This window comes from Kogia breviceps, chromosome 2, assembly GCF_026419965.1.
Source record: "Kogia breviceps isolate mKogBre1 chromosome 2, mKogBre1 haplotype 1, whole genome shotgun sequence".
Classification (NCBI taxonomy): domain Eukaryota; kingdom Metazoa; phylum Chordata; class Mammalia; order Artiodactyla; family Physeteridae; genus Kogia; species Kogia breviceps.
The window spans coordinates 2649854-2670000 of NC_081311.1; the positions used below are offsets into that span (position 1 = coordinate 2649854).

At 56.4% G+C, this 20147-nt stretch overlaps 2 protein-coding genes across 17 annotated transcripts in view; both read left to right on the top strand.

Moving 5' to 3' along the window:
• C2H10orf143 (chromosome 2 C10orf143 homolog) overlaps window positions 1-5744 on the top strand; it is a 101041-nt gene extending 95297 nt beyond the window's left edge. Inside the window, exons 6-7 of one of the 2 annotated variants that reach the window (XR_010838756.1) lie at window positions 3790-3860; window positions 4381-5744. The gene's annotated coding sequence lies outside the window, so the exon portion shown is untranslated. The remainder of the gene's footprint in view (window positions 1-3789; window positions 3861-4380) is intronic. The other variant, XR_010838755.1, reaches the window with a different exon arrangement.
• A 10415-nt stretch (window positions 5745-16159) lies between these two features.
• The window catches only part of EBF3 (EBF transcription factor 3), a 118725-nt gene continuing 114737 nt past the window's right edge, over window positions 16160-20147 (top strand). For all 15 annotated transcript variants that reach the window (XM_059050900.2, XM_059050913.2, XM_067024306.1 and 12 more), the window contains exons 1-4: window positions 16160-16392; window positions 16492-16648; window positions 17016-17079; window positions 17784-17839. In XM_059050900.2, the coding sequence (XP_058906883.1) occupies window positions 16259-16392; window positions 16492-16648; window positions 17016-17079; window positions 17784-17839 (411 nt within the window). In that variant the 5' untranslated portion in view covers window positions 16160-16258. The remainder of the gene's footprint in view (window positions 16393-16491; window positions 16649-17015; window positions 17080-17783; window positions 17840-20147) is intronic.

The window sequence follows — 20147 nt, forward strand, 5'->3', positions numbered from 1 at the left end:
TTTATCTCTTTGTATGTTCCAAAGTTCTTTCTCTTATTGTTTCTTTATTGTTTAAAGAACTTCCTTTAGCCATTTTTGGGGGGTAGGTATACAAGCTAGAAAGTCTCTTAGTTGTCTTTCATCTGAGAATGGCTTGATCTCCCTTTTATTCCTGAAGGACATTGTTTTCTGAATATAGGATTCTGTATGGACAGTTCTTTTCTTTCAACACTTAAAAATAATTTTCTGCCATTTTCATTCTGGCTTCTGTGGTTGCTGTGTTGGATGCATTTTGTCACCCTGCATTCTTTCATATGGGACCACTCCTCAATAGGCAGTTTCGGGGTGGATGCTTGCCTATCAAAGGACCCCATCCTCCTGGGGCCACCGTACTTGGTTTATGGATGATCATGTATGTGATCCAACCCAGACCAATCTGGGCTCTGCTTGGGGTTTTTATGTTAAGCAGGGGCTGATAAATTGAAAGTATATGGTTGGAGGCTGACAGCACTGTTCTAGGTGCTGGGGTTTGGGAGGCAGACCCACAGGCCTGTTGGAGCTGGTCTCCATACAACAAGAGGGACAGATGGGAGGTGAGTGCCATGTGCTCTTTTCTCCTGACCCTCCTTCCCATCACCTATAGCTTCCCAATGGGACTGATGTGTAATTTCTCCACACTCTATGGCTCAGAGGCTGGGTTAGCCTTTTTCCGAGGCACTGGAGATGCCCACCTGGCCTCTACTCCTCAGAACAGGTCCGCTCCAGCCTGTTGCCACCCTGGAGCCAGGGGGCCCCAGGGAAAAAGCCAGCCTGTCAGCAGAGTTGCTGGGAGAGTCCACAGCTCTTGCCTCGTGTAGTGAAGCCACAGTTGGCCGGACACAACACACCGGACTGAGATCAGCACAGCTCTGCCAGCGGACCTGCAGGGGCATGTGTGAGGGGCATGGCTGTTGTTTAAGCCTCTGCATTGGGGAAGGTTTGTTAGCAGCATTACCATGGCAACAACTGACTGATACACAGTGTAAGCAAGGAGCATGTGCCTCCAGGCTTCAAAGGTGGGTGTTTTCATTGTCTGTTGTTGGGGTAACAAATTGCCACAAATTTGGTGGCTTAAAACAGCACCCATTTACTGTCTTATAGTTCTGTAGGTCAGCTGCCTGGATGGTCTCAATTGGGTTCTCTGCTGAGGGTTTTGCAAGGCTGAAGTCAAGCTGTCAGCCTGGCTGTGTTCTCATCTGGAGCTTGGGGTCCTCATCCAAGATGATTCTGATCTTTGGCTAAATTCAGTTCCTGTGGTTGTAGGACTGAAGTCCTGTTTCCTTGCTGGCTGACAGCTGGGTCCAGTCTTCATTCATAGCGGCTGCCTATGTCCTCCTTGTGCTTTCTGTGTAGCCCCTCCGACAATGGCAGGCCCAGTTTCTCTCATGCTTTGACTCTCTCTGGCCTCTCCTCTGGCTCCCTTTCCTGCTACATCTCACTGACTCTTCTCCCTTCCTCATCTGCTCTTAAGGGCTCATGTCCAGAGAGTCCAGGATAATCTCCCTATTTTAAAGTTGGCTGATTGGTAACCTTAATTCCATCTGCAAAGTTCCTTCCCATCAGTACCTGGATTATGGTTTGATTGAACAACTGGAGGACAGAAATCTCGGGGACGTCTTTAGAATTCTGGCCCTGCACCAGGGCTGTGCCATGGCCAGCTGGCTGAGGAACGGACTTCTGTATTATCTCACACCTGTCAGCACTGGATCAGAGATTAGAATGCAGGTTGGAAAGAATTCATTAGGAATCTCTTCTGAAAGTTAAATGCAAAGAACTGTTATGATTTACATTTTTTAAAATGGCCTGTTTTCTCTTTAGTAGAATTTGTGGTACGAAAATACATTGTTTCAGGTTGAGGAGATAACTCTTAGTAGACAAGCAAAACAGTTAGTGTGTGCATAGAAAATATTCTTTATCAGGTTTATGTCTGCTGTGATCACATTCAGGAGTCTCCTTCCCTGTATGTTGCTCCTTGGCAGTCGCCCCATCCTAGAATATGCACAGTGGAGACCCTGGATTTTATTAAGAGGTCTTCTCTAGTAAATGCTGGAGAGGGTGTGGAGAAAAGGGAACCTTCTTACACTGTTGGTGGGAATGTAAATTGGTGCAGCCACTATGCAGAACAGTATGGAGGTTCCTTAAAAAACTAAAACTAGAATTATCATATGACCCAGCAATCCCACTCCTGGAAAAGATGAAAACTCTAATTCAAAAAGATACGTGCACCCCAATGTTCACTGCAGCACTATTTACAATAGCCAAGACATGGAAGCAACCTAAATGTCCATCAACAGATGAATGGATAAAGAAGATGTAGTATATACATACATATACACACTATGGAATATTACTCAGCCATAAAAATGAGTGAAATAATGCAGTTTGCAGCAACATGAATGCACCTAGAGATTGTCATACCTAGTGAAGTAAATCAGACAGATAAAGACAAATATCACATGATATCACTTATGTGTGGAATCTAAAAAATGACACAAATGAAGTTATTTACAAAACAGAAACAGATTCACAGATACAGAAAATGAACTTATGGTTACCAAAGGGGAAAGCAGGGGAGGGATAAATTAGGAGTTTGAGATTAACAGATACACACTACTATATATAAAATAGATAGGCAACAGGGACCTACTGTATAGCACAGGGAACTCTACTCAATATCTTGTAATTTATAATTACCACTCCCCATGGCCAAGGCCAGCCGAGACAGCCTGCCAGCCCCAAGCTATCTGGCAGGTGCCCTAGCGCTTGTACACTATTCCTTTGTTCCACCACAAGGCAAAAGGGCACTCTTTTCTGTGGGCTTGACGGGATTCTGTGATTCAGACTCACTCAGTTCCTGGGAGGGCAGCTGCCACTTTCTTGCTCCAACTTTCCATCCCTGAGGGTGACCTCTCACCCTGCGGCTGCATTTCTGGTGGCCCCAGAGCTTGTAGGGTCGGGACAGCTGATGAGGAACCCTCTGCTGTCCTCACACCTTTCACTGAAAACTTCACCTCCTGGCCAGAGGGCTTACCCCCCTGGAATTTCCCCAGGAATGATTTTTTTTGTGTGTGTGTGGTACGCGGGCCTCTCACCGTTGTGGCCTCTCCCGCTGCGGGGCTCAGGCTCCGGACGCGCAGGCTCAGCGGCCATGGCTCACGGGCCCAGCCGCTCCGCGGCATGTGGGATCTTCCCGGACCGGGGCACGAACCCGTATCCCCTGCATCGGCAGGCGGACTCCCAACCACTGCGCCACCAGGGAAGCCCCCCAGGAATGATTTTAAGACAGAAGCGTCCATCGTGTTCCTTTAGACTCCGATAGCGGAGGGCCAGGCAGGGGCAGAGACGTCTTGGGAAGGGGCATCCGATTGCCTCCGTTCACAAGTCCCTTGGGCAAGTCTTCTGCCCCGAGAGCCCAAAGTCCATGTGTACAACTTGGAGGAGTGGGTCTCACTGTGAAACCGACACCCCAGGCAGGAAGGGCGTAGTGGGAAGCGGGTTCCCGTTATCCTGCCTGGCTTGCAGCCCTGCGGGTGGTGGTTCACCGCCTCCCGGGCAGGGCTCCACCCCGAGGGTCCTCGCTTCCCCCGCCCCCGCCTCCCACAAGGGGCCCTTCCTGGCTGTGCAGCGCGGACAGTGGGTTGTCTTCTTTGTTACCCTCGCCAGGTTACTCCAGTGGGAGGGGCAAGAGCAAAGGTGTCCCCGAGCATCACGGCATATAGTTGACCAAGTCAGGTGCCGTTTTAATTAACCTATTTTTTTTTCCCCCTGCAGGACGGGAAGAGAGATGGACGGACAACAAAGTTCTGAGCAGGAGAGCGGCTTCCATCTTCCATTCCATCAAGGTGCGGGTGTGTCTGAATCTTCCCATGCTACAGAGTCTCTAAAACAGAATCACGTCTGTATTAATTCAGGAAGTATTTGCTGAGCCCCCTCGTTGGGCCAGCTCCATGCTGAGAACTAATAAACCAGATGGCGGGGAAGGGGGCAGTCCTGACCCCAGGAGTTTCTCGTAGGAGAAATGCACTTAGAGACACGTTTCACACCAGAATGAGAGACCTGCAAATGAAACAAACAATCCCTGAAACTGTCTGTGCTCTGAAAATGCCCCCACGATCAAGTTCTGACTTCTGTGTTCGGAGGCCGAGTCTCGACCAAGCTCCCGTGATGGGGCCCCTGCGCCTCCAGCACCGTGGACTGGCCTCTGCTATTTGGGGGCAGTTACGTCCCCACCTTGCAGTTCTCACACTCGCCACGTTAGCTGCTTAGTAGTGGCCACTAGGACAGTGCTTGTTACGGGTAAAAAGCTTAAAGTAAATACTGAAACAGGTTTGAATGTTGATGTTTGTGAATTTATGTTTCCAGGTACAGTGGCCAATGACAGCACACAGATGTGGACAGTGACAGATGAAATGGACACTGATTTTTATGTGGCTGAGAGAACTGGGCTTCACCTGTGAGACCTATGGAAGCCTTTTCCCAATGCAAACATCACCAAGCTGTTTCCCGTTTCTTTCGCGTGACTGGCTGTGACACTACATCTCCCGCTGCACACGGGCAGGGCCTCCTCACCACACCTCACACATGGCTGAGCCCAGCCTACGTGAATGTTTGGGGTGGGGGGAAGGGAGGGCAGCGGAGGGGCAGCAGTTCGCTGTATCCAGTAAGCGGGGCACAGAGAAAGTCAATGGCTTCTACTTCAGGATACCTCTGTGCCGATACTGGTGTGTAAAAATGAGGCCATGGGGGCGCCTCCTCTCAATGGCCGAGCTCTCTGAGTTTCTCTCCCATAAAAGTGATGGGTTTGCTCCAAGCACCCCATCAGATCGTGTCATTTCCCTCACGCACCCACCAGACCTACACCATTCCTCTCCCAGGCCCCTGACCCCTGAATCACTACCTACGTGGTGAAATGTTCTCCATCCATTCCTCATTCACGTATATATATATATATATATATATATATATATATGTATACACACATATACATCTCCCTTGAGGACCTACCAAGGGTGGGCCCAGGCTCCTTAGTCGAGCGGAGGCTCAGGAAGAGAGAGGTGCAACAGAGCAGTGGGCGGGCACCTGCAGGGTGGCACAGGCTCACGGGCACATTTGGAGAAGGAGCCCTGGCGACAGCAGCCTTTGGGGGACAGGGGAGCAGGCAAGACTGCAGGGGGTGGTGTGGGAACTTGGGGTTAAACAGCCAGAAGGAAGGCTGGACAACAAAGGGTCACCAAGCCATCACTAGAGGGTGGAACCCCTCCCTTCAGGCCCCCCCATCCCGGTCATTCCACAGCCGACCTGGCCAAACTGATTGAGCAGAGGCAGTTTCAAGGCTCCATGCGTGCAAAGTGACTTCAAGACATTGGACGCCCCCTTCCCCCTTTGCCTCTGAAGGCACACGTGGCCGCACCTCGTAAGGACCAGAGCTCTGGAGTCCAGCTCTGGGGCTGAAGTCGCAGCCTCCTGGCAGTGTGACCAGGACATGGCTTGCGACTTTTCTGAGCCTGTGCCTATCTTGGGGTGCTGGCACATAACTTCCAATACATGTGAGCTGCTTTTAAAAACATGGGTAATTTTATGTCCTAAAATATTGCATACTGCTTAAATAGTTTCATGCTGGCTCACATTAAAAATGATTCCCAAGTGAAGATGACAAGGGGGAAATATTCGTTATTTAGTTCTTTTCTTACATTAAGCTATCATAATAAAGTACATTTCTGGGTTGCATTCTCTAGAGTGCTTTTTACTAAATAAATGGCCAAAAATAACTTTCTCCTTCCAGTAAGATTTCATGATTCAGCACATTCAACTTTCACTGTAAAAGGCTGAAATAAAGAGTACAAAACAAGTCTAGGAGCCAGAAACGGGAGAATAACCAAGAAGGTGGAGGGTGAGGGTCACATTTCAACACACTGGTGCTTTTCTGAAACAAACCTTGGCGATATGAAAGTTGTATTTGTTTAGGTATCTGCATTGCACTTAGGTTTAGAGGAAGCAAGTAGATAAGAATCCGTAGGAGATAACCCCAGGTTTTCGTCAAAGGGACGTATTAGAAAAATGAGAGACATGGGGTAGGGAGGGCAGGCCCAGCGTCAGTCAGAGGGTGCGGGACGCGAGAGCTCCTGACGCCCTTCCTTTCCTAAAGAGCAGCTCCAGATGTTTATGGCCAAGGTTTCACATCCGGTCATTTGCCAGGTGACACCAAAGGCAGGGGTAGCGTGGTCAGGGCTGCCTGGCCTCGTTCTCCAAGAGCTAAGGAGGCGCGTGAGCTGACGACGCCCCGAGCGCAGAGCTCCGCTTGGAGCGGGCCAGGTGGCTTTATGGGGAGAATCCTGGTCCCTCTCCCCGTTTGTGGGAGATCTCTTGCCTCCCCCATTTCACTGAGACCTCCGGGCAGAAGAGTGTTTCTCACTAGCTTAGTAGCATCTAGTCTCCAAGGAAGCGGCCCCCTCCCCAACATTACCGCCGGGCATCCTCTGCTTGCGAGGGTGCGTGCATCCACACCAACGGCTTCAGGCCTCCGGGACTTGGGACCCCCTTCCGGACAGGTGTACCTGCCGTGCGCCCCGTCCGGGGCCTGGCGCGCTCTCTTGTCCAAAGCAGGTTGCGAACGCCCTCAGGCCCTCAGAGGAAGGAGCGTGGCTCCGGTCCTGGCAAAAGGGCCTCGCCACGGAGAACCCCGCATCCGGCTAGGGGATGCCCCACAGGTCCTCCCCCGCCGGCGGCCAGCGCGGGGCGCAGCTGCGGCCCCGGGGCATGGCGTTGGGCAGACTGCCGGGCGCCCGCGGCTACCCTCTCGCGCCCTCGCCCGCGCGCCCACCACGCCCACCACGCCCACCGCGCCCACCGCGCCGCCGCCTCCCGCGGAGGAAGACGGCGCGGCGCGTGCGCACTGGCGCTCGCGGCCCGGCCCGTGGGCTCTCCAGGGAGGGCGGGAGGTGGGAAGGTGGGCAGGCGCCGGGCAGCATACCCTCCCGGCCCAAAGCCGGCGCCGCTGTCACCTCGCGGCCGGGGCGCCCCGCGACTCCCGTCGAATGAGCGGCACAGGTAAGCGCGTGGTGGCTGCTCGCGATCCCGTCGGGGGGGTCCCCGCCCCCGCCCCAGGCCCACCGGAGGCCACGGGCCCTCAAAGTTGAACTTCGCGCGTCGCGGGCCGGGCGCTGGGCGGAGGGGGGGCGCGGTTTGTTCGCCCTGAGGGGTCCCCGAGCCGGGGTGCGCTCTCCTCGCCTGCGGGAGCGCGGGTCGGGGCTGCGGCGAAGGAACGCGGCGGGGCTTGGGGACGGGGGAGCCCGGGACCGTGGGCGGCACTTCGGGCCTGGCCTCGCAGTGAACTTTTGCGCCGGGCCCTGGCAGCGTCTTGGCGGCTGGCGAGCACGCCTGGGAGGCCTCGCGGGCTCTGGGTGGCCGCTCCTCGAGGCCTTCCTGGCTGGGCTGCTGGGAGGTGAGCGCGTGCAGAGCGCCCTCGGCGCGGGGGAGGCGCGCGCGGGCGGAGATTGGGGGTTCTGGGATTTAGTGGAACGACCCGGGATTTCTCAATCCCCGCCCCTCCCCCTAATACAACCCCTGGAGGGCAGGAGGGAGGGGTCGAAACGCCGAGATGCCTGGACGAGAACGCAGGAAGCAATTAAAACTCCTCCTTTCGGATTAACAACCAAAAATTGATCGATGTGTCAGGAATACCGCTGATTTATGAAAGGTGCTTATTTCTCTGGTATGGGGAATTTTATGTTCTCCAGGTGAAACCGAGTTCACCCAGCTCCAGCGTAGATTGATGCTTTAATAAAAATAAATAAAGGCGAAAACCTCTCCAGGTCTTTGGGGACATCAAGTCTCAAATCGCAGAGTTGGACTAACAAATCAAATTGCATTATCTCTACATTTCATGTCTTTTAACCGTGTGCCCCAAAATTGCAAGCAGGAGAGCGCCTTCATTTCGAAAGTTTTAATACAGTGCTTAAAAGTTCGACTATCTAGCAATCAATGTTTCATAAGCAAAATGGCACGGGGAGGGCCTTGTAATTGTGGTAAGTGGCAGGCGTCGCTGTGCGGACGCGGGGCGAGCGCGGGCGGCGGCTGCGTGAGGAGGAGCGGGTTCCGGAAGGGGAGAGCGAGGAGGCGGCGGCGCCCGGAGCCGCGCGGCGCCCGTAGGTGGCGCCCTGGTCCCACGCTAGGCTCCGGAGCTGCGCTCCGCCGGGCCGCGCGCGGGCGGGGGAGCTGGCGGGGGCGCGGGGCGGGCGCCGAGCGCGAGGCTCTGCACCGGCAGTGGGCTTGGACCAGGGCCGCACGGCTCAGCGGGAAAAATATTAAGCGTATTGTTGTCATTTTTAATTTAAGGCCGGGGCAGTGTTGCGGGGGCGGATGGGGGTCCGTGAGTCTGGGATGTCCGTGGGAGCCTAGGGGCTCCCCTGGAGAGACCCCAACTGGCTGCGGCCCCCTGGTGGTGACCGCGCAGCTCCAGTGCCGGCTCTCCGGGAGCTCGGCCCAGGCGGGGCACTGGGGTGCAGATACGCCTGGGTGCGGGCGAGGGTCGGCCATGCGGCGGCAAGGACACCAAGTTCAAAGCTGCGTACCGATCACTCTCGAGGGCGGCCCGGACTGCCCAGAGGCCGCCCGCACCCCGCGCGGGATGCTCCGCCGCCGTGGCTGCCTGTGCACTGCGCTTTGCAATGTAAATTTCAGCGGGACAAATTGCTTATTAATAGTCTAGAAGGGAAGCGGGTTTCTTTCTTTCTTCTTTTCTTTATCTGTTTTTATTTCTGCATGGCCCCCAGCTATGCCCTGGGCAGCCTCGCCGCCCAGCAGTTTTCTCTTCATTTCAATATCCTAAAGAAAATGCAAATTTCCACAGTGTGGCCTTTCAAAAAAGTTAAATTAGCAACAGCTTTAAGTGACTCCATTAGTATGGAAAACATACACATTTTTAATGTGAGAATAGCTTCCTTTTAACGGGGCTCATTCTGGACTGTAAATTTAGCAGACCTTCGCATTGGTAAAGAATCAAGTCGCGGCTAAACGTGTCGCCAGAAGCGCACCCCCCTTGTGGCCTGCGCCGGGCTTCCCAGGAGAGGCCGTCCGGACGCCGCGCGCCGCTGGACCCCGTCTGCTGGCTCGGATCCCTTAGAAGTCAGGAGAATGTGGCGAAAGGATTCGTGCAAGAGGGAAAGGAGGAGGGCTTGACACATTTCTGTCCAAGGGCAGTGTGCTTTCCCTTCCCTCCCAGCCTCGTTCTCCCGGTCCCCGCAGCTGAGATAATTACGCGAGCGGACTGACCGGGCCTGGCCGCGGTCACCTACCTCCCCACCTTTGCGCAGGAGAAGGGATGTGTACACGTTCCGTTAAGGTGTAGCCAAGGAGTGGGCGAAGGTGGCGGCAGAGGAGGACGTCAGTCCCGTGCCATCCCGTTCACCTCCACCCCTGGGCTCTCTACCACCCCAACTCCTTTGCCCGGCTTGGCAAACCCGTGTTTCAAACCAGAATCTCCACTGGCAAACTTTTGCGCTCCGTTGGCTTCCTCAGGAGGTTGTTCAGTGCCGTCATGGGATCTGGCTCTCCCTCTCCTTTACCTTTAAGCCAGTGGCAGGGCACTCCATCCCCGTCCAGGAAAGAGTTAAGATTTATGGTGTGCTGGAGAGGTCTTGTTAGGATGTAATCTGCATTTTTAAACTACTGCGTAATAAAAAGTGAGAAGTTTTGAGACACCTTTCTTGATTATACCTCTGGCGATACTTTAGGTTTTGCATTTAATTTGCATTTTGTTCTTAGTGAATATTGAAATCTTGAGTGGAGGATTGAATTTTATTAGGACATCTGGACTGACAATATCAAATCAGACACCAGTGTCCCAAAGCATGCTAAAATTTCAGAGTTAATTAGAACGCAGTGTGTTTAATTAAAGCCAATTATAATATTTGAAATTATCTGATCGATCCGCGTTTCTGCAGTTTGGGCGTGATTAGGTGTTGATTGGCGTACTTCGCGCGCCGTTCCATGTAGAAGCTACTCTGGGGAAAGTTTGCTTTGTAAACTGGCGGGGGCGGGCGTGCGCGCGCGGAACCCGCGTCCGGGGCGCCGGCTCTGGCTCAGCCTGCCCGACTGCCTTGGGGCGCCGCTGAACGCAGCTCGGGAAATCCCAGCTCGTTGCGAAACCACTGTGCCTTTTCGGATCCGAGGGACCCCGCCACGCTTCAGCTGTCTTTCCCAGCACCGGTGCGCCTTCCGAGCTTGTTGCGGAGAGGCAACCTTTAAGGTTGCAAGGTGCACTGGGAGAAGCCCGGCTGGCAGAAGGCGAGTGTTTGATTTCGGATTCTCGCTCTGGCCGAAGAGCTCCCAGGGCTGACTCAGAATATGGGGTTAGACAAAGTGACTGAAAGGACCAGAGAAAAGTTAGGACAAGGAGACAGTAATTAACGGTTTCCTTTCTAATTTCGCACGCTGCAGGAGCCGAGGTGCGCCCTGGCGTTTTCGGCCCGGCTTGGAGCTAGGTTTTCCAAGGAGACGGTCGAGCGCGTTCCGGTGGCGTCCGCTGTCCCCCGCAGGGCCGGGCACTTGGAGCGCGCGCTTCTCTCCAACAAGGGCGTGAGCGCCGTGTTCGCCGCCTGGGCCTTGTTCCCGGTGCCCGGCTCGGTCTGACTCTTTCAAACATACGTGAGCGGCAATTCGGACCGGGCGGCGGGTGGACGTTTCTGCGCGCTCCTGAGGTCACGGGGTCAGCGAGGCCTAGGTGCGCCCGACGCGCAGGAGCCGCGGCCCAGCTGGTGAAGCCGGGCGGGGAGCCGCGGCGGCCACCTGCCCGGGGGTGGGTGGGAGCCTGGGCGGCTCGGCTCTCGGCTGCGCTGCGGCACTCCGCTCTCCTCACCCCAGGAGGCGCTGTTTATCAAACTTGGCCGCCTTGGCAGGAGGCGCCTGCACGTTTTCACTCGGAGAATTGAGCCCTTTTCGGTACTCGGGGGTGGGCCTACAGAGTGACCGGTGTTGGGGGGGGTGGCGGTGCAGAGAACAGGGGTCCGAGACCCTTCGGTGCACTCTTTTTAGCTGTGAATCCAGCCAGGCCTCCCGCCTTCCAGCGCAGGGGAGAGGATCCCGTAGAAGTGCCCCGGGTGTCCAGGGCGAGATGCCCAGTTACTTGCCTCTGAGGGCAGGCGGGACGCGTGTCCCGGCTTGGGTTCCGTCGCCACAGGTCTCCTGAGGGCCCCGCAGCTTCCGTCTCTGTACTGAGAGGGCGAAGGCACGTTCTCCGGGCCTGGAAAACTCCCCAGGCTCTGGCCCAGCCCCCTTGGTACGCAGCTTAACAGGTTGGGGTGGCCTGAGTGCGGAGACCTGGCTTCGCCGGTCTCCGAAGGACCACGGGCGAGCGTGCCCCCGCGGCGCAAGGCAAAGCTCGGGCGCGCTCAGGGGCCGCGTCACTGACCCCCGCGGGGCAGGGTTTGGTTCATGGGACTTTCTAGGTGCGGCCTCCCGGGATTACTCTATCCTCCGGCTCTCTCAGCCCCTGCGGCCTCCTTCTCGCCGGGGCCCAAGGTCAGTCTGGCCCTCCGCTTTCGGGTCTTTTCCCGAGCCGTGCCTGTTCGCGGGCGCCGGGCCCAGACTCGGGCCGGAGCCGGGCCGGAGGCGGGCCGGAGGCCGGGTCACCGGCGCTGTCTGAGCGTGACCCCCGGGCGCGGAGGACGTGGGGCGGGCCGCGCCTGCAACTCAGCCCTGGAGGCGGGAAAGCGAACCGCTGGCCTTCGGCGCGTTGGCTCCCACCCTTTCCCGAGGGCTCTGAGGGACACGGCCGCGCAGCCTGGGCCTGAGGACACTGGCCCTACGAGGGAGCCGCACCCGGCCGCGGTTGCGCACCCCGGATGCCTCCTGGGGATTGGCTTCCAGGAACCCCCGGCCCGGGCTTCTCAACGCCGGAAATGCAGTTTATTACTCTCCGGAAGGCTGGGAGAGAGGGCGGCTGGCTCCCGGGGCTCGGCCTCGAGCAGGAAGGGGCATTCACAGAGTGCTCTGGACGTTGGGCCGGCTCTGACGCCGCAGCCGGCCTTGCGCCCTGGGACCCCAACTTGGCCGAAGTTTCTGGATGGCTTGGAGGCCGGCACCAGCCCGGCTCCCGCTCTCCAGGCCTTGCACCACGCAGCAGTGGAGGACCCGGGACTGGGAGGCGCGAGGGGGAAGTTCGACGCCTGGCGCGCGCGAGCAGCCCTCCCCTCCCCCCGTGGGTGGGTAGTGGGCGCGGGCGGAGGGCTGGGCGCGCGCGGCGGCCTGGACACTGCGCGGCCGGCAGGGAGGCCGGGCCGGGCCTGGACGCGGGCGCTGCGCGTTTGTACCGCCTGGCCCGGCCTCGGGTGGTACCGCGGGTCGGTGTCCAAGCGCGGCCGCGGTCCTGCGCCCTGCACGCCGCTCCCCGAGCGGGGCCCCAGGGGCTGCGGGCGCTGTCTCTTTAAGGTCACTGCCTGCTCCGGCACGACGTGGGGAGGACAGCTGGGCACTGGCCATCTGACTGACTCCGGCGTGACATCTGGGAGCCCACTGGTGTGTGGCACGCGAAGCGCTTGATGCCGCTATTTAAATGCAAATGTGAGGGGGCTCATTGAAGCCTCTCCCTGTAAATCCGCACAAAAGGAATACTTCCCAACCTCCGAGGAGGAGGAGGAGGAGGAGGAGGAGGAGGCAGGCGCGCGAGGGCCACCCGTGCAAATCGCGTTGAGCGCGGCGCCCTGAGCTGTCGTCGCCGCCGTCGCGGCCCGCGAGGTTTCCTGCGAAGGTCAGGCCCCGCCCGGCCCGGCCCCTGGGCGTCTGTCTGGCCCCTGGGAGCGGTCTGTGCGCGGAGGCTGTACCAGCGGTCGCGGCGGGCCTGCTCAGCTTCCAAAGTGTCAGCCTGTCCCCCGCCCCCACCCTCGGCTTCCCCCGCCTGGGTACTGGGCGCCCATAGATTCCCAGAGAGCGAGAGGGGCGGGGGCAGGGCTCCTGCTAGAGGCGGGCGGGCGCGGGGACACGCTCCCAGCATCTCTCTGCACATCCGGGAATTGACCTGCGGCCCCCTCCGCCGTCCCCGGCCTGGGCGCTGGGCCCCTCGCTCCTCTCCGCTGCCGCTCCCGCCCCGTCAAGGGGAAAATCTGGGGTGGGGTGGGGTGAGGTGGGGGCTGAGGGGCTGCCCTGCCAGGCCGCTCCCCAGCAGGCCCGTGTGGAGACCCTGCCCGGCTGGCGAGTCCTTGTGCCCCCAGCTCGGAGCCAGCAGTGGAGTGACAAAAAAGATAAAGTTGGTGAATGATAAAGACCGTATTTTCCACGCTTTGGGTGCGGGACCAGATGATCTAGAAAATGAGCTGAAATGGATTCAGCCTCCGAGCCTGTTGTGAGAGCAGCTGATTCCCCCATTTCGGGCCAGATGGCTGCTGAACACAGATTTGCATTCATTTTCGCTTAATATCATCCAAAATAGTGGGGCAGCTGCATTTGTTGTCAAAAAGGTTTAAAACCCCTTTTCTTTCTGGGGCAGGATCGTTACCTTATGTGATGGGCTTATAGAACTTTCTTTCCCTCTTTAGTCAACAGTATCAGATTTAGAAGGATTTGTTTTAAAACCTTCTAATTTGGTAATCAGATTTAAATCGCCTTGGCGCGTGTAATCTGAATTAAAGATACTGTAAATGATTTTAAGCATGATACTTTCGTTAGAGCAAGGAAGGGGGCACCTCCAGCGTGGGCTGGGCATTTTAGGAAGTGTGCTACAAAGGGAGCATTGTTTCCCCTTTCCAACTTCATCTTTTCCGAAAAGGCACTTTGCATAATCTGACAATAACGCTTGCCTGGCCGCTCGCCTTGCGGTGAGCCCCAGAAGCAGCTACATACGCAGAGACAAAGCGATTTCTCAACTCGACCCTCCACCGTTGACTAACTTTATTTTGCGTTGTCCCTCCACGAAGAAAGCGTTCCCTCTTCCACTGGGTCGGCTGTGAGTGGAAAGCGCTGGGCTTATGAGGAATACAGAAATTTTCATTTAATTTATCGTGAATAGTTTCCATACACTTTGATTTAAGGTTATTAACATTCTATAGACAGTGGCATCTTTAATATGTGGCGATCGCTTCTAAAGACTAATCTCATTACCCTCAAATAGTCATAAAATATGATTTTATTATACTTACGTATTTAATTAGACGGCCGGCACCGGAATGGATTTTGAGACGGGACTGGCGCAACAGCTGTGATAATTCACTTATCTTTGGCAACAGTCATTAACCCCCAACACCAGCAAAATAGATTGCTTTCCAGCACTGCTTTTTTTTCTCACCCCTTCCAAGAGGCTTGGGGGTCCCCAGATAACGTAAATCGGACTTCGATTTTCCCGATTAATTAAAATATTAACGCGCACACACTGCCAATTCATGAAAAAAGAAAAAAAAAAAAGAGTGCTGCCCCAGACCGGGCGTGAAGAGGCTGTCCTGCGACACACTGCACCTTGAAACATGTTTTTTAATTTTTTGTTTGTTTTAATCAAAAGGGCCTGAATTCTCTCGGCAGGGAAGTGCCGGGACAGCTCCTGGTCGTCCCCTGGGCCTCCGCTCCGTGTCGCGCAGACGTCCTTTGGGCGGGCAGTGCGCCTGGGCGCCGAGTCCCGGCTGCCTGCGGGAGCTCGGCCGCCGGGCCCACGCGCTATCCGCACCCCGCCGCCCTCCAGATTCCTGGAAACCAGGTCTGGAAGCCGCGCGCTCACTCGGGCTCAGCGGCACCGAGGGCAGGACCCGGGCTCCCGCAGCGTCTGCTCGGCTTTTAGAGCGGCTGGCGCCGGGGAGGTCTGGTCACCGCGCGGGGCGCGCAGCCGGACACCCGGCTCGGGGTCGCCGCAGAGGCCGGGCGCGCTTCCTGTCCGCCCAGAGAGCCCGGAGCCTTCTTTGTCACTCGCCGCGCCTAAGGACAGGCCGGGGGACGGGGTCTCCCGTGGCCACCGGCAAAGAGAGAGAGCATCTGGCAGAGCCCGCCTCCGACGTGGGTCCCCAGCCCGACACTCGGTGGCCTCCGCCGGGGCGGAAAGCACGCGCGCCCAGAGAGGCCCAGACGGGGGCAGACCGGCCCCCCAGCAGCCTTAGGTCTGCTTAGAAAACAGGCTGAGCTGCGCGCCCCGCCTTGGCCGGGGAGCCCTGTTTCCCTCCCCCCCGCACCTCGCCCCCAGACCCCAGCCCCCAGCCCCCCGTCCGTTGCTTGCCCCTCCAGCTCCCTTCCGGCGGCCTCTGCTTCTACCACTTTTCCCTTTGGGCCATCCCAGGACGACCTGCGGCCCCTTGCATTTAGTGCCAGCATTTGGGCAAGTGGGGGCGCCCCGGCATTTTACCCCTGGCTCCCCACGGTGTTTTGAGTGTGTGGCTGATTTCAGGAGGAGGTATTAAGGGGCCAGGCTGCAGTTGTGCACTGGTTGTTTGTTTCATTTCAAGACTTATTTGGGCGAGTAGTAACTTCCTTGGCTGCGGGTGGGCGCGAGGAGCCGCGGCGCGTGGCCGGGGGCTGCGGCGGCGCTCGGTGGCGCTCGGCGGCGCTCGGCGGCGCTCGGCGGCGGCGGGGCTCGCGGGGCTCGCGGGGCTCGGGCCGGCTCGCGGCGCCGTCAGGCAGTCAGTCGGAGAGCGCGGCGGCGGCGGCGGCGGCGGCGAGGGGCGCGGCGAGGGGCGGCCGCTCCCATATATGGCGCAGGCGCCGCCCCCCGACGTCACCCTCTGACAGCGCCGCTCCCGGGGGCTTCGAGTTTTGGCTCCCGGGAAAGGGTCCATTCCTCGGGGAGAGAGGGCTGAGTTTTGTGCGCCTCCGTCCGCTGCGCGCGCCGCTCCAGGCCCCGCCGCGCCCCGCCTGCGCCCGGGACTGCGCCGCGGCACTCACTGCCCCGTTTATTTGTCTTTGGAGCAGGCGGGCCGCGCCAGAAGCGGGCGATCCCGCAGTGTCCTGCAGCCGCGGACGCCGCCTGGCTAGGATGACACCACGTTGAGCGCGCCTGCAAACAACAACAAAACCCGCCGCCGCCGCGGCCACCGCGTCCTGCTCCGCCGAAGCGCCGCCGGTGTAGCCGCCTCCGCGCCCCCGGCCGTCCGGAGCGCCCGGCCGCCGGTGTATGTCGCGCCTGCCCGGGACGGGCTGAAGCCGGCGGCGGGCCGGACCGCAGGCGCCGAGCAGGGCCAGCGCGGCCAGGGCAGCCGCCTGCCGCCGAGCCCCGAGCGCCGCTGCTCGCGGAAGCGCTTTCGGCCGGGAGCTGCGGCCGCCGCCACCAGTTTTCATGTTTGGGATTCAGGAGAATATTCCGCGCGGGGGGACGACCATGAAGGAGGAGCCGCTGGGCAGCGGCATGAACCCGGTGCGCTCGTGGATGCACACGGCGGGGGTGGTGGACGCCAACACGGCCGCCCAGAGGTACGTACCGGCCGCCCCCGCGCGCCCCGGCCCCGCCGGGTCCCCGCAGCCGGCCGGCGCCGCGCTCCTCACCGGGCCGCTGTCTCTTTCCTCCCGCAGCGGCGTGGGGCTGGCGCGGGCGCACTTCGAGAAGCAGCCGCCTTCCAACCTCCGGAAATCCAATTTCTTCCACTTCGTGCTGGCGCTTTACGACAGGCAGGGGCAGCCGGTGGAGATTGAAAGGACCGCTTTTGTGGACTTTGTGGAGAAAGAGAAAGTAAGTGCAAACATACAGTCACACCCTCCATCTTTCTAGAAGTGGGAGGCAGGCGGTGCCCAAGCGCGGTGGCCCCGAGTGCCCCCCTCGGCGGCGGGGACCGCTCTGCGAGGCGCCCCCCGCCGCCGCCGCCACGTGCGGCCGCCCGGGCCAGCCGAGGGCTGGGCAACTTCTCTGCGCCCCCGGACTTACTCCGGGCGAGGAGAACGCTGGCCTTCCAGCAGGAAAGTGACATCACCGCGCTGCTCCGAGCTAGGAATCTTGACATGCGTGAGGCCAAGGGGCCTCGGCCGTGGAGGGGGACCGAGTGCGGTGGCCGCGCCGGACACCGATCGCACTAAATGCAATTATTTATCGTTACTTTCAGGAGCCCAACAACGAGAAAACCAACAACGGCATCCACTATAAACTCCAGTTGCTGTACAGCAACGGTAAGTGGCGGCGGCTGCGCCTGCCTTCTTGCACCGCCGGGCTCGCTCTCTCTTTCCGCGATGGTTAAAGGACATAAAGATTTTGAGGTTAAAATGACATGGATGTAAACACGAAATCTTCTCATGGCATAGAAGGAAAACAAAACATAAACGATCAATAAGTCGATGGCACTTCACATGATTAACCGGTCGGGCTCGAAGCAGAAAGTAAAAAGGGGATCGATACGGGGCGCCAGCAGAACATCACTTTTAAGTGACTTTTTTCAATTTTGCAAATTAATGTTAATTATTGAAACGGGGGTAGCTCTGTACACCGAGCACAACTCACTTCCTGTGCACTGAGATTTTAAAAAAATCCTCGAGAGACATTAGAAAGAGTTCAGACTCTCACTTAGTTTCCATTTCGTGCTTTCTGTTTTCAAAAATAAAGCAGCACATGGCCCACCCGGAGCAGCGACCAGGCCTGCTCTCAGATAGGCACATTTTTTGCACCTCTAAATGCAAACCCTAAGAGTATTAAGGTTCTTAATTAAGAAAAGAACAAAATTAAGTGAGAAGTGATCGGGGTTCTTTCCTCCCTTTTAAAGGGCATATGCCTGACTTTTGCTGCATCATGGAGGTGTTAGTCCTGGGTTACCGACTCCCTGTGCCCCCGTGTGCCCTTGCTAAAATCCTGATGAGAATCTGTCCCTGTTTCTTTGCAGGAGTCAGAACGGAGCAGGATCTGTATGTTCGCCTCATAGATTCAATGACCAAACAGGTGAGAAAGTTTAAGCCTCGACACTAGTTTTCACTGCTCAGCTGGGGCTGTCCTGGGGTTTCAGAGACTAGGAGACTGACAAATGGATCTGGTGCATTTGTTTTTCATTTAGTTTCCTTGACATGCTAATGAGAATTCCATATTTATTGGAATAAATGAAATGATTGATAAAATAGTTTATGTTGTCATTAGAACAGGGCATATATGCTTTATAAATGGCTTGTGATTGGAATCAAATTCTGTCTTAATTAATTATGGTGATTAATATTTGACAAAATTCTCAGGGTCTCCCCTCTTGTAAATTTTTAAACGTTTCTCTCTCTGCTTGGAATCATTTCATTGATTTTTTTTTTTCTATAACAAAGACAACTAATTCCTTTCCAAAGCCCATTGGGTTGGACTTGATTAGCTCATTTTTCCCTCCTTTCCAGTGTGATGGTCTAGTAACACGAGACGTTTATTTGGATTTAAAAGTTAAATGTGTTGGGGTGAAAAGTCACCTTGTTCTCCTCTAGTCCATCTTCACCTCTCAGCCCCCCATCTCCATAATTCAAACTCCGAGCTCCAGGGGTCACCCAAACCCGTCCATTGCTCTGGGGGTAGCTTCTCATCCCTTTCCACCCTCTGTCATACCTTGTAAATAACATAATTACCAGCAGTTCCTTATTAAATTATTTAACCTGTCTTGGTGAACTTTTCCGATGATAACTATTGGCTATCAGTCGTGTGATTTAGTGCAGAAAAGTGCTTCATTGCTTTTTGACATTGTGCGGTCTCTGGCTGGTTTTGTGTTGGGTGGTATGTTGTTGTTTAGTTGTTTTAAAATCCCCCCCCCATTTTCTTAAAGTAGTGTTGGGGGAGGGGCAAATCCCTTGCCTAAATGAAATCCACTCTGCACAGATTGATTTAAAATATACTTCCAAACTGAGCTTCACGCTTAGAAATGAAAGTAGTGTCTTCAGTTTTGATGCTAACTTGAAGAATTGTGAGCAAAGTAAAAAGGAACTCTTTCTGCTTCTTGCAGCCCAGCACGCATGCCTCTCACTCTCTGCACGGCAATTGGTTTTCGGATTTTACTTCCCCTTTAAAAAGTTTGTCCTTACCTAGGCAACAAGCCTGTTAGATTTTAATGTCTGCAGTGGTAAAACACTATGGTTTTCTCTTAGAGTAAAACAGATCTGACAGGTAAACTACGGTCTTTCTGACAAAGACGGAGGCGGCGTGCCCTTCGGTAATTATTTCACTGGGATTCAGGGAAGCCTCTGGAACTCGGGAGGCGCGTTGACAGGGTGCTTTTATTTCCTTTGTATATAAGGGCTAAATGTTTTCGGAAATCGCTGTGGTCTAACGAAGAGGTTGATGCAGGCAGCGCTGAGTTTCTGCATAGAGAAGGAGGAGGTTTCCGTTTTAAGTGCACTTTTATTGTTCATTTTTCCCTGTACCTTTACAGTATAAACGGGGCTGAGAATAAAGGCATTTAATCTCCTCTCACTGACGGAGATTGGGGGGGGGGTAGTGGGGAAGGAAAGAAACAGCCCAGTAACTGATCAAAGAGTCAATGGCGCTGAACCGACAGTTTATGGATTTCTGTTTGTGCTACAAAATAAAAAATAAATCAAATATAAATACGGGGATCCATCCGAGGACAAGCCGCTTTCTCAGAAGTGCTGGTGCCCGCCGCGGCCACGCGCCCTGAGCCCCAGGCGGCCCGTTGGCCTGGGGTGACACCCATCACTTCTTTGGCTCCGAGTGGGTCGGGAAGGAGGCAATGGGAGAGGGGCTCGCGGGGACCCTTTCCTCTGCCCAGAGGGCGGCCTCGGGCTTTCCCGAGAAAGGGCTTTGTCCGCCTGGAAGTGGAGGAAAGTGTCAGAAGTACCCGAGGAGGTTGGAAGTAATTTCCAGATAATTTTCGGGGGAGGGGCGGGAACTGGAGAGGAGACTCCCCTCCCCGTTCCGTGGAATTTTCTGCGGGGAAATTTGCGGCTCCCGGCCCCCGCCCCTTCCCCTCCCCCAGTGGCCTTTTTCCCTTTTTTTTTTTCTTTCTTTTTTGGCGAGGCCGGCGGTGGGGCAGGCGCGGGCGGCCCCCCGGCCCGGGTTCCCGGCTGCGGAGCCGGGCCGAGTGCGGTCGTGCGCGCACCTAGGGCTTCGCACCATCTGGCGGAGCCTCTGCTCAAAACCCACCAGAGCGTGTGCGCAGACACTGCCTTTTTACCCGAGAAAAATCATTGTTAGCAGTTTCAAAATAAACACCAGATTGGCCATTAGCACTTTCTTTCCAAATATCATCCGGCGAGGAGCACGTGGCCGC